The sequence below is a fragment of the Fulmarus glacialis genome, unplaced genomic scaffold (assembly GCF_000690835.1).
Source record: "Fulmarus glacialis isolate BGI_N327 unplaced genomic scaffold, ASM69083v1 scaffold20093, whole genome shotgun sequence".
NCBI lineage: Eukaryota > Metazoa > Chordata > Aves > Procellariiformes > Procellariidae > Fulmarus > Fulmarus glacialis.
The window spans coordinates 50287-63261 of record NW_009205162.1 but is presented as its reverse complement, the minus strand read 5'-3'; the positions used below and the strand labels follow the sequence as shown (position 1 = coordinate 63261).

The following is a 12975-nucleotide window of genomic DNA, read 5'->3' as shown; positions in this document are numbered from 1 at the left end:
GGTTACGTTCATAGTGCGTTTGGTAATGGTGCCTGGGAATGAGAGCAGAGCAGCTGTCGACGTAGTTATTGCCCTACCCCCACCTATCCCCTGGAGAGTACAGCATGAGTAGCAACAAGCTGCTTGAATATTCTTTGCTTCAGTGGTGGTTCTTTCTTCGATACTGTTGTGAATAAAAACATGTTTGAATTTTATTAGGTAGTCAGAGTTTCTACCTGGAGCATACTGATGACATTCTCTGCCTAACTGTGAATCAGCACCCAAAGTATAAAAATATTGTGGCTACCAGCCAGATCGGTAGGTGACTCTCCATATAACAAAGTTTTACCCAAAAATTATCAGGGGCACTGATTTATTTTGGGCTTTTCTGTGTAGGAATTTTACCAGGACATGCCAGTGTTACTCAAACTTTTTCTTTGATTTTAGAGAGGTAGTCAAGCTTCAGGATTTTCTTATGATTTCAATTTCGTCTCTGATTGTGAGTCATTGGATTTTAGAGTTAATTGTAGTACAATCATATTTCAGAAAGCAAGCTTTGATAAACTGCACTAAATCATCTCATTAATCTGTAATCATAAGATTTATAGAATTCCCTCTTTCCTTCCTGTATCCAAGGCACTTGTTTAGCAGTAAAATGCTTAGCAGTGAAAAGACAATAAGGAAAATTTCCTATGCAGCAATATGGAAAAAGAAATAGAGTGAAATCTCAACAGAAGTTACAACACATGTAAGGGGCCAATTGTGAAACCATATGTATCTATTTGTTCATTATTTACATGGAGAGTCCTGCTAGATTCCCTGGTACCTTTTGCAGGAGTAAACGCTGTGTGGGAAACGCAGGATCATTTGTTCCAAGCCTTGAGAAGGATCTGTTGCCTTTCACTTAAACCAGCTTAATACTGGAATAATTAATGTCATGAAAAAGAATGGTGTCGTTCTAATTCATGTCATTCTGGAAGGAGACTCAAGTCCACAACTTCTAACTTCTGTAATAAGTAACTTAACAGGGGGCAGAAAAATGGTACTAGATGAACACTGTGACAAACCATCTTTGCCACCTGTACTGAGTGCTGTCACTTCAATTTGAATGTTGAGTGAACACGAAAATCCATACATATTCTCAGAGCTCCAGTTCAAAATACTGATTTCTATGACATGGAAAAGGTGACTGTTAAAGGCCCTTTTTCTGTTACGTCAATAAGAGCCCATGAAATCAGTGTTTCTGATTTTGGTTGATATTCTGTATAACTACAGATTCATTTAACTTTTAAATTTAATAATTTTTAAAAACTGCATGTCTCTAGCATTTCTTTTAAATACCATTTTTAAAACTCAAAAGTACTAAATATTGTTGCGATATTTGTGTATAAAAACCAGTATACCCAAAAAAGTTCAACAATATTCCTGCTTATTTGTTTTGTTGATTTAATCCATATCCATTTTCAAATTTTTAATTTTTTTTTTCCCTTTTGGTGCTGATGCTGGCCCTTCAGCATTAGAAACATGACTTATTTCACCTATTGTTTTCCCTTGGTGCTTCCTCATTTGCCATTGCTCTCACAATGCAGGTGATATGACAGAATTTCCAGGTAAGGCTGATTCGTTTGTGAATTTTAGTCAGCAGAGTTATGTAAAAGTTTCACGTTACCTCGTTGTATCTGTGTGAATCGCGGATACAAGTGAAACATCTACAGACAATTTCTTTTGCATGAGGTTCTTCATAAATGTTATGTTGTTCTTTTAGAATTTGTCTTACTTCATGAAATACAATGATTTCCCCCTGTGTTTTGCAAGCTATTATGATTTTTTTTGAGTAGTGTTAATATTAAAACAAAACAAAAACCCACAACTTCTAAGTGTCTGTTTAGGTTAAATGTTCTTGAAAAATGCCTATTTTGCATTGAAGCTTTCCAGATGCTGAACTAATTCTCTTTTTAATACATCTTTTTGCACATAGGTACAACTCCCACAATTCATATATGGGACGCTATGAGTAAGCAAACGATTTCAATGCTACGTTGCTTCCATACCAAAGGGGTTAACTATGTTAACTTCAGTGCAACTGGCAAACTTCTGGTTTCAGTGGGAGTGGATCCAGAACATACTATCACGGTGTGGAGGTGGCAAGAAGGTAACTCTGGAAAAATCGTGTTCCTTCAGCCTAACAGAACTGTGTACAATTTTTTGCTTTTCCTTTTAAGTCTTTGGAGTAGATTTGTGTTCTTACTCTGAGTATCATGGCTCCCTAAGTCACAAAATCGGTTAAAGGAGATAGCAAAGTGCTAGAAAATATGAATAAGAAAATAAGTTTTAAACTTCTATTATAAATAGAAGTTAAGGAAAGAATGTTGTTTAATATAAAATTCCATGAAATTAAGGAAAGTATTTTCTTTTTCTTCCTAAAATACTTGAACTTTAAATTCTATGCCACAGATAGGCCTCTGGGAAGTCATTTCCAGAAAAGGATTATCATCTTCAGTAACGGTGGAGGGGAGAGAAGTGTCTCAGCTCATTAGATGTTTCCCTGTGCGTTTCACCAGATGGTAACTCATTGATGATATACAAAATTTCTCTGTTGTTATTTCACTTACCAAGGAGACAAATCATGCTATGAAGACATAAATCTGCGTTTCCTAAAACTGTCGGATGCAATGGAATAACCAGGGACCTTGCAGGTTGCATGAATTAAGATGTTTGATGCACTAAATAATGTTGGGATTTGCTTAGCTTTCAGCATCTGGGACACAGTTCTCTAATCTAATACCAGGTCAATTTATTTTATAAAATCGTATCAGAGCTTAATTTTGCAGGTAAATTTAACTTTATTTTTATCCTTTCCTAATTAAAACAGGGGCTAAAGTTGCTAGCAGGGGAGGACACCTGGAGAGGATATTCGTTGTAGAGTTCCGCCCAGATTCAGACACTCAATTTGTGTCTGTTGGGGTAAAACACATGAAGTTCTGGACATTAGCTGGCAGTGCTTTGCTTTATAAGAAAGGAGTCATTGGTTCCATGGAAGATGCCAAAATGCAAACCATGCTTTCTGTTGCCTTCGGAGCAGTGAGTTCAAATTACTTGCTACAGAATTTTATAATACATTTTTATTAAAACCACAAGTGTCAATTTGCTTTGTTGAAATCCAGTAGAGTGTGGACAGTGCAAGACCATGGAGCTCTTGCTTATTAGTTAAACTTTTAATTAAAAGCTTGTACGCCTTTAGATCCTCATGTAAGTTTTCTAAGCAGGGTTGGGTTTCTCTGCTAGTGAACGTTTTTTATTAATGTCTCTGCATACCTACAGCATCAGCTGCCATGGCTTTTATTTTTTTACTTTGCCGTTATTTAGCACTTCACTGATTAACTTAGAAAAATGCAATATTGTTATTTTGTGTATAGGCTCTGCAACCTTTTTTTCTGCTGACAGTATTTGGTATGACATATGCTAGTGATCCAGCTAATGGTGACAGTATATAATACTCTCCTGTATGATCATTAAGGAACCATAGTACTGTGCTTTAGACTTCATAGTTAAGGAAAACAATACATACTAACAGTGAATAAGTAGTGTTACTCTGATGCTAAGGTCTGAAATAGCTTCTGCTTCATCTAGAAACCCCATAGAAATCACCTTTGCAGAGGTTAAGCATAAATTATATAAATCACCAATTCAAAGAAACCCCTTGCTCCTAATTATCCACCCTCGACAATAGTACTAATGTGTGAAATATGAGTGTATGAAATTAGGCGCCCAAATCCTCATTCTTGTGCCCAAACAAGGGACTTTGTTGTCAAAAATTGCTTAATACTAAACGTTTCTTTCCATTCCGATGGCATTATTCCAGTATAAAATAGGAGTAGTGTAATGGACACTAAAGACCCCAAAAGTGATTTTAAAAAAGAAGCAGAATGTAATATTAGAACAAACAAATTGCTTGTCTGTACTTTCCAGGTAGAAACCGTCCAATAGACATTTTATTCTCTTAAATAATAAAACTAATGTCCTGTAAGGGGCACCTTCAAAACCAGCAGATGACCTTTACTCCATTAGCATATGTCATTCATGCAGGATGGTTTTTTCTTCCTCAAGTATGTGTCATTGAATCCCAATGGAAGTATGAGTCCATGTCACAGCAGCATGCGTAAATTGCTCTTAACAGAGTAGGGGCTGCGTGCATACCCTCTGCTTCTTCATGCATCCATGGACCTCGCTCATTTTCATCCAGGTCCATCTAATGCCAGAGTCAACAGGTCATGCTGGGATACAGCCACACTAAATTTTTGTCTTAATGGCGGAAAGTCATTCTGGGGCTTCTATCCTCCCATTCCTTCAGCAGACACCATTGCTGTTTGTTGCAGAACATGGGACTTTCCTTTGAACCCGTATCAAAAGGGTTCACTCACAATTTTTCCTGATATCTATTATTTCAGAGTCAGTGGATTTCAAAGTCAGACCATCTTTAGTTCTTTAGGCAAGCTTTTCCATTTAACAGAGCATGCTCCAAAAGAGCGTTTGCAATGCAGAATACTTGCTACTTTTTCCATTCCTCAGGGAGTCCCAGACCTCTGACCAGTTTGCTCCATGGAGGAGTTTCATGGCTTTTATGAGAAATTATGCCATCGCTGTGGTGCCTAAAGTAGGTATCAGGTTGCGTTAGTTCTGCGTTTTAAGTTTGTACACTTTATTTTCAACATCTTGAAGATACTGCTTGCCAGTCATCTATACTGAGATTCTCTCTGACACATACTCAAAGAAGAAAGAAAAGTCACTTAAAATTCAGTAGTGGTAGCCTGCCTTCCATCTCACCAGCAGGAGACGTGACATAGCACACGCAGAGCAAAAGAAGTACATGCATCTGAAAGATCCCAAGATGAGATGCATGAGGTGCATGTGCCCTACTCTGGGACCCATATAATTTATAACATCTCAGAGAAACACCATTAGAGTGCAGTCATTAAACTCATTCTCTCGATGCAGATGGTTTTAATTTCTACATTCATTGCATAGTTGAGTTTTCTCAGGAAATTCAGTAGCTGAAAGAATTTTAATTCAAGCTGAACAAAAATGCTAAGGTATTTATTATATCGGAGATCATTGCTATTTGTTGCAGAATAACCTTACATTTACTGGTGCCATAAATGGAGATGTCTACGTCTGGAAGGATCATTTTCTGATTAGACTTGTGGCAAAAGCTCACACAGGGCCAGTGTTTACAATGTACACGACTCTTCGAGATGGACTCATTTAGAGACCGTAAGACATACAATTTTCCTAAAGTGCACAACTTTTGTGCCTCTCATATGATATTTTTTATTTATCCAATACCCTAGAGATACACAATGCTTCCCAGAGATCAGTGGTATCTCTATTGTAGCAGTTTAAATCTAAATTTTACACAACCTGCCCAGGTGTCTTAGCAAGTAAAGGACAAGTAAGTAGGACGCTCAAGGGTCACAGTAATGCACGTTATGTGCAAAGGACATATGGAACCTCAAATTAGCAATTGATTATGGACACCTTATAAGCTCCTTGTTGCCTGAGCATAAGTGGGTTTTTCTTAATTTTTTAATTCTGTCAAACTGCAGACAGCCTCTCCCAGTGGAGACTCTGGGAGGCACTTCTTGGATTTGGCAGAAGTAACTTATTTTCCAAGCTTATCTTGGTGACAGAGATTTGAGATTAAGTGACAAGAGAACAATTTGTTTTTTAAAAATTAGGCATGATACTGTTTAAAACATGAAGTGTGATTTAAATTGTTATTATATGCTTTCCATTACACAATAGTGAGGTGTCTTTTTATACAGTAGAAGGTGATTCAATGTATGTTTTATTATTTAATGAGAAAAATACTGATGGGATTTACATATGGGATTTCCAAATGCAGAAGGAGACATCTGGGTAACACAACACACTTCTTTTCAGCACTAAAGAAGGGGGAGCTGTAAAGCTATGGGATCAAGAGATGAAACGCTGCCGAGCATTTCAACTTGAGACAGGCCAGCTCATTGAGTGCGTGCGCTCCGTCTGCAGAGGAAAAGTAAGTATGCTGACGCGGCAGATGTTACACTTTGGCACCCATCACTGCATGTTGGTGGAGGTTGGATGGGAGACATATGGGAGAAGACTTTTGTAAAGTTATGGGAGGAGGCTTTGTCTGCCTACCTAGTGACAACTCCCTGTCTTCCTGAGCTCAGTGGTGGGCTTTAAACTGCATGAGGATCGCATTTCTGGTGCTCAGTGCCTGCCTTTCCTCTAGTTAGCATGGAGAAGAAAAGGCCTTTGAAGGCCTCGGAAGGACAGTGCTAGGAACATATTTCACCAGGGTAGGACCTTGTCTCCTGCCTTTCTTTAAAATGACAAAAGGAACTTGGGTACCTACTTTACAAGGTTTGCTTCCCGTGAAATGTAGGCACAGTTTAGGTGCTTCAGTTAGGCAGCATGGATCCTAGCTTTTTTGTTTGTTTTTTTAAAGCCACTAATAAAACAAGTTGCCACTGAGAATTACTGATTGACTTTAAGTTTTGGTAAAGTGGAAAACAATAGAAAGAACTGAGTAATTTGAGATGCTAAAAATCACTCTTGCACGTGTCTAAATTGTACTTGTAAATGTTATGAAAGGAGTGCATGATGATGCAGGAGTGTTACTTCACATGATGGGTATCTGTCCAACATAACACTTCATAAAATGGTCTCTATTTAACTTCATATATCAAGTCTCAGGAATTTGACATGCTCTTTGATAACGACCACACAGAGGAATGTTGTTTATATTTCTAAAGAAGTAGCCATTAACCAGTTCCAAACTGTATCTATTTACGCTTTTTCCAAGTATTTGTTGAGAAAGCTCCTGCAGTTTAGGTTTGATTTTTTTATTATTGCCCCAAAATTTTATTTAGTCACCTCAGAGGTATGAGAATTATCCTTTGCCAACTTGTATGTAAACACTTTGATCTGAATTAAAACCCTTAATGGCAAGATGGCAATCCACCGCGGTCACTCAACAGTAACACCAGAACATGATATCAAATCTCGAGGTGTGAAAGTGTCACTGTTTTACTCTCCTGTTGTTAAGATGCTGCATGAACAAGCAGTATACGTCAGGATGAGTTACCACAGATATTTCTGCAATACATCTGTACTTCACTGCTATTGATATTCTGTCTGTTATACTGACAACCCATCTCTCATTCTTTTTTTTGGCTACAAACAGGGGAAAATTTTAGTGGGAACAAAAGATGGAGAAATCCTTGAAGTAGGAGAAAAAAACGCTGCTTCAAACTTGTTGATTGACTGTCACATGGAAGGGGAAATCTGGGGCTTAGCAACTCACCCCTCAAAAGACATATTTATCTCTGCAAGTAATGATGGAACAGCAAGAATCTGGGACCTGTGTGACAAAGTGAGTATCACTAAATTGAAAAGTATATTAATAAAACTGATCATTTTATGCAACCATGCATTTTTCCAACTGCACAATGTGTGCTTCTCCAGCCACGTAGGCACCTTTGAGCAGCCACGTAAAGAGAGCAATGTTTTTCTTCTGTTTTGGTACGGTTCTTTTTTTCCCTGCTATGTGGCAATGTGAAAAGGTGAGTCCTTGGTGAGGTAGCATGCTGCTCTTTCCAAAAGCAAGCAATTTGCAGAGAAATGCGGTTATTTAAAAGCACTTGTGCTGATGGAGTGCCTTTTGTTGCATATTGCTTATTTTGATTTAACAGTACAGGCTGGCATGGATTAAGGAAGCATTTTAATTCCATGCTGACAGACTGGGTGACACAGATTGTCCTGTCACTGACTAATACGCGGACCCTGACAATAAGCCTCCCTTACTGGCAAGCATGGCTCCCTCCTTTTTAGAGCCTTTCTTCAGAACCGAGCACGTTGCATATGTGTGGTTCAGGATTTTTTTCCAAGTCAAATTGCATAACAACAACTATTTTTAAAAATAACAAATAAATAAAGCATTTTAAAAAATAACAAAAAGGTTTCCGCTTATGCTAGCCTACATAAGCCTTTTCAAGAGGTAGTTACCTGAGCTAACGGATAATTTTTAATATAGAAAATGAATATATTATAAATACAATCAGGTAAGTGAAAATGCAAGAGCATTCTAGTATGTTTTCACATAGCAAATCAAATGGAAAAAACCTACCCTGATCAGCTGTAGAAGCTATCAAAAATCACCTTTCAAACAAAATAGGAAATTGATTTTTTCCAGCCTTTTCTGCTAAATAGTATTCTGTCTGGTGTAAAACTTGAAGTCACCCTGCAACAAGATAGATGCAAACATGAAGCTCCCATTTGAATCACATCTATATTTTGAAGTCTGTTTTGCAACATATGCCTGGTGGGATGTGATTTTTTTGATGTGAAATTTCAGATTTATATTTAGAGGAAATTATAGACGATTTGTTTTTAATAAGTGACTTTTATACTTTGTGTTTGGAAGCTTTCCATTTGCTTGGTAGTTTTCTCCAGGGGGGGTATGAGCCTATTGCTTTTGTTTAATACAGAAACTGCTGAACAAAGTGAATCTAGGTCATCCTGCAAGATGTGCCGCGTATAGTCCTGATGGTGAAATGGTTGCAATTGGCATGAAGAATGGAGAATTTGTTATTTTACTTGTAAACAGCCTTAAGGTTTGGGGCAAAAAGCGAGACAGGAAGTCTGCAATTCAGGATATCAGGTATGTCAGAAATTTGAGTTGAAGTTCTCTAGATACGCAGCCTTTACTCAAGAAAAAATCCATCAAGTTCCAAGTTATTTCCATTTTTTTTGTAACTCCATATTTGTTGGATGAAATCATGAAATGCATTTACTGGCTGACTGATGGCTTTACGTATACCTAAACCTTGTATTTACGTATACCTAAAGCTTATATATCTTATATACCACACACTTTTTTTTCCTGTGATTAATTCAGTTATATCCGCTTGAATATAGCTAAGTAATTTGTACACTGCGGAGCTGTGATCATGGGAATTAATATTAGAGGACATTTTAAAATTGCAGTTCCTGTTGCTTTCTCCCAGAGGATTAGTGTTACTCTGCACATTCTGCTGCGTGCTCTATGCAAGTGCAGTATTAACATCAGTTAACTACATATGATATCCTCAATCTTCCTCACCTATTAAGCGTCAAGGTTTGGTTTGGATTCAACCTCATTATTGATAGAAGCTTTTTCTTGTTTTCTAGTAAAAGAAATTTGTTCGCTTGTGTTAACATGAGAAGCAAAAGAAAATCTGGCACAGAAACAGTAAATTACATCCCCGTTCCATGTTTTATTGTCTAGGATCAGCCCAGATAACAGGTTTTTGGCAGTGGGTTCTCAAGAACATACTGTAGATTTTTATGATCTCACTCAAGGTACAACCCTAAACCGAATAGGCTACTGCAAAGACATTGCAAGTTTTGTCATACAGATGGATTTTTCTGCAGACAGCAGGTACATTCAGGTATGTCTCAGGTAGATCCATGTTTGTTTGTATTTATTGTGACTTACCTGTTATCAGACATAATAACAAGATGGAGGTAAGAAAGGGTGAGGGAGGCTTTGCAAAGTTACTCTGAACTTCAAGGTGCCCCTAAATCTTTCGAGGTAGACCACGTAACTCAGATTGCCTTTAGGATGTTCGCAGAGCTCTATGTAAAGTCCTCTCTTTCTTTCTAAATACTCAGGTCTTCCTCCTGGGTTCTGCATCTCTGACCGTAGCAATATAGCTCAGTTCCCTTACAACATCAGTAGCGTGCTAAAGGCAAAGTATTCTCTCCTGTCAAGGGAACGGGTACAACACTTGAGAAAGAAATTGTGGATTATAACCCCATTACAGAAACAGTTCTCCCTTTCCCTAGGATGGGAAGCATACGATGGATGAATTAATATGTGAGGTTTCCTTCTGCAATTTTTCTGATTTAGTAAAACGGAGTTGAGATAAACCAAAGAGTATATAACTAAAAGGCCATCTATCAGCTATGCAGTGTGCAATGTGAGCACCTCATTCAGTTATCATCCTGTAACATTGTTATTACTTCATATTGCATATAATTAATTATAGCTAATTAGAAGAAATCAGAAATTTTATCCTATGTGTTAATTTCCTGATAAAACATGTTGAGAATATTACTGCTAGCAATCTTATAAAGAAAATGAGGCACAGTTACTAGCTTTTTCCCTTCCTACTTTCAGGTATCAACGGGTGCCTATAAGCGTCAAGTTCACGAGGTACCACTAGGAAAGCAAATAACAGATCCTGCATTAATAGAAAAGATCACGTGGGCCACGTGGACAAGGTAAAAAAACTAAAGAACAACGTTCTGCCTGACTGGGGGCAGGATAATACAGAACTAAGGTCAGATCACAAGATCAGAGTGTGTAAACCAAATGCTTGAAATGTCCCCAGGGTCTGGCAAACCTGCGAGAGAAAGCACACACACTCCTCTTCCCCAAAGCTTTATCTTACACGCTTATTTTTTTACACGCATTTGTAGCTGTTTGGTGTCTGTAGTAATTATTTCTGTACTAATACCGAAGGCTGTCATACATCCACAGTGGCTTGTTGCCATTTGTCCCAGGCTTCCCAACAGTGAGGTGCGTGGCCCCTCACATGGCTCTGTACCACTTACAGCTTTGCTTTTATGGGCACGCTGGTGTAGGCGCTACCTTATCCCACGTCAGCAACACAAGCAACATAGGAGGCATGGAAACATGACCTGATTGTGTTAAGAAAGGAGTTGTGGGTACCATGAAAATCTATTTACTGACATGGATTTATATAGGGCCCTCCCAACACGATTACAAAACTATGGCTATGCTCTTACTGTGGAAAGTGGAACAGACCAAAAGCAGATCTGACATAAACAGTGGGTGATAATACAGGCAGGTTTTTAGGAGAAGGTAAGTGAGAATCCTCCTCTTACTGCTCTGCTATCAAGCAAGCACAAAAATGTGCCCCAAAGTACTCATTTCTAAGGACTCTTGACAGATTGTGGGAGTGGGGCAAACACATCTGACAGTTAATATGTGGGTAAATAGGAATGATTATAAAGGAACTTAAACTAAGGGAGGAACAGCTATTTTAAGAAATACTCCACATCCAAAAAAGCATCCCCTCATTCAAGAGAAGAGAACATTGCTGTCAAAAATCACTGTGGGAGGTACATCCATGTCCATAAGGAAAGGAGGAGACCATAGCTGCACAAACTGCTTGTATAAAATGATGCGAGTGGTTTCACAGCAGATAAACCTCAGGATTTATGGATAGAGGTAGTTTAAGAGTCACACAAAAAAAGGTATGTTCCTGTGATGTTCTCTATTATGAGATCACATTTGGTGCAATGATTTAGAGGGAAAAGACTTGTTTTTAAAGAAGGCAGTTTTTTATTACCAGGCTGCATTGCCTCACCATGCTTTGGAAGAGAACAGCAGCAAGTAAGTCTTACGGTCTAATGCTCTCTTTTTAACTTGGTTTTGGAACAGCATTCTTGGAGACGAAGTCATTGGAATTTGGCCGCGAAATGCAGATAAAGCAGATGTCAATTGTGCATGTGTGACCCATGCTGGCCTAAATATAGTCACAGGAGATGACTTTGGTCTGGTGAAACTCTTTGATTTCCCATGCACAGAAAAATTTGTAAGTGGATGTTTTATTTTAACCTAAACAGATTGCTTTTCCCCATGTTCAAACTCCTTAGCGTATGATTTTAAGGCGTCCAAACGGCGCGGTCCAACAGGTCACCTCCAGGCTGCTCCCAGCCAGCGCTGGCTGCAGGAGCGCGGGAGTTAGTTGTGCGGCAGAACGGCCGTCCCCGGGAGAGCAGCTCGCGGGTGACAGGGTAGCCGCTGTCCAGCCACCGAGGAGGACGCAAGGCACAGAATCGGGTGCCGAGCTGGGGTTGCTGTGGGCTCGAAGACGCCAGTACTGCTGGGGATGTGATTTTTGTCTACACTCACAAGGCAACTTTGTCACTCCGTAATGCCACACTACTGTAACCAATTCCTGAACTTCTTTTCTTTTTCTGATAGGCCAAACACAAGCGGTATTTTGGGCACTCTGCGCATGTCACCAACATCCGCTTTTCTCATGACGACAAGTACGTTATAAGTACAGGAGGAGATGACTGCAGGTAACTGCTTATTTATTTTTATGATGATCAAAAATGTTATGTGTCCCCTTCTATGCCAACCCACGGCAATGCATTTAACACCTTTCTCGGCCCTCTCTGCATGCATTGAAGCCTGCTGCTGTGTAATAGTTTTAGGTTGGTTTTCTTACTCTGGAATTGCAGTATTTTATGGTCACTTGCACCCGATTTGCTCCTGCCACCTTTGCGCCATTCGCAAGGTCATCTCTACTGGGTAAAGCATCTTGCGTGGGGGTTTCCGTGTCTACCAGGCATCTGCTTGTAGCTCCTTAGCTTGCCTCCCTCCCTGTGAGAGGGCAGACCATACCTGTGGCCGTGTGGGCCAGCACCAACCTCTGAGACTTTGGGCGCCAAGAGGTAGCTGAAGGAGCCCCGGCTGCTGGCACAGGAACCACTCGCGTGTCTGAAGAACATTTAGATCAAAGACAGCTGGTGGGGGTGTCAGTCACACAAAAATAACTGAATAGCTCCCATCCAGCAAAGGGGTAGGACAGGAATTCCGGCTGAACAGAAGGATAGACAGATTTAGAAAGACATTTCAAATAACAGGAGGCTTCTTGAAAGGTGCTTAAGTTTGTGTTGGGGTGTTTTTGGGGTTGTTTTTTTCCCTACCCATAGATCAAAGACAGCTGGTGGGGGTGTCAGTCACACAAAAATAACTGAATAGCTCCCATCCAGCAAAGGGGTAGGACAGGAATTCCGGCTGAACAGAAGGATAGACAGATTTAGAAAGACATTTCAAATAACAGGAGGCTTCTTGAAAGGTGCTTAAGTTTGTGTTGGGGTGTTTTTGGGGTTGTTTTTTTCCCTACCCAAAAAAAAAAGAAAAAAGCCAGC

At 39.3% G+C, this 12975-nt stretch overlaps 1 protein-coding gene across 1 annotated transcript in view; it reads left to right on the top strand.

Annotated features, from left to right (window-relative positions):
* Positions 1-198: 198 nt before the first annotated feature.
* The window catches only part of LOC104074984 (echinoderm microtubule-associated protein-like 6), a gene marked incomplete at its 5' end in the record, with an annotated part of 13902 nt that continues 1125 nt past the window's right edge, over positions 199-12975 (top strand). The window contains 11 exon segments of the mRNA XM_009575306.1: positions 199-297; positions 1958-2131; positions 2852-3060; positions 5108-5250; positions 5920-6034; positions 7208-7396; positions 8511-8683; positions 9290-9452; positions 10184-10287; positions 11474-11627; positions 12020-12120. Coding sequence (XP_009573601.1) covers positions 199-297; positions 1958-2131; positions 2852-3060; positions 5108-5250; positions 5920-6034; positions 7208-7396; positions 8511-8683; positions 9290-9452; positions 10184-10287; positions 11474-11627; positions 12020-12120 — 1624 coding nt within the window.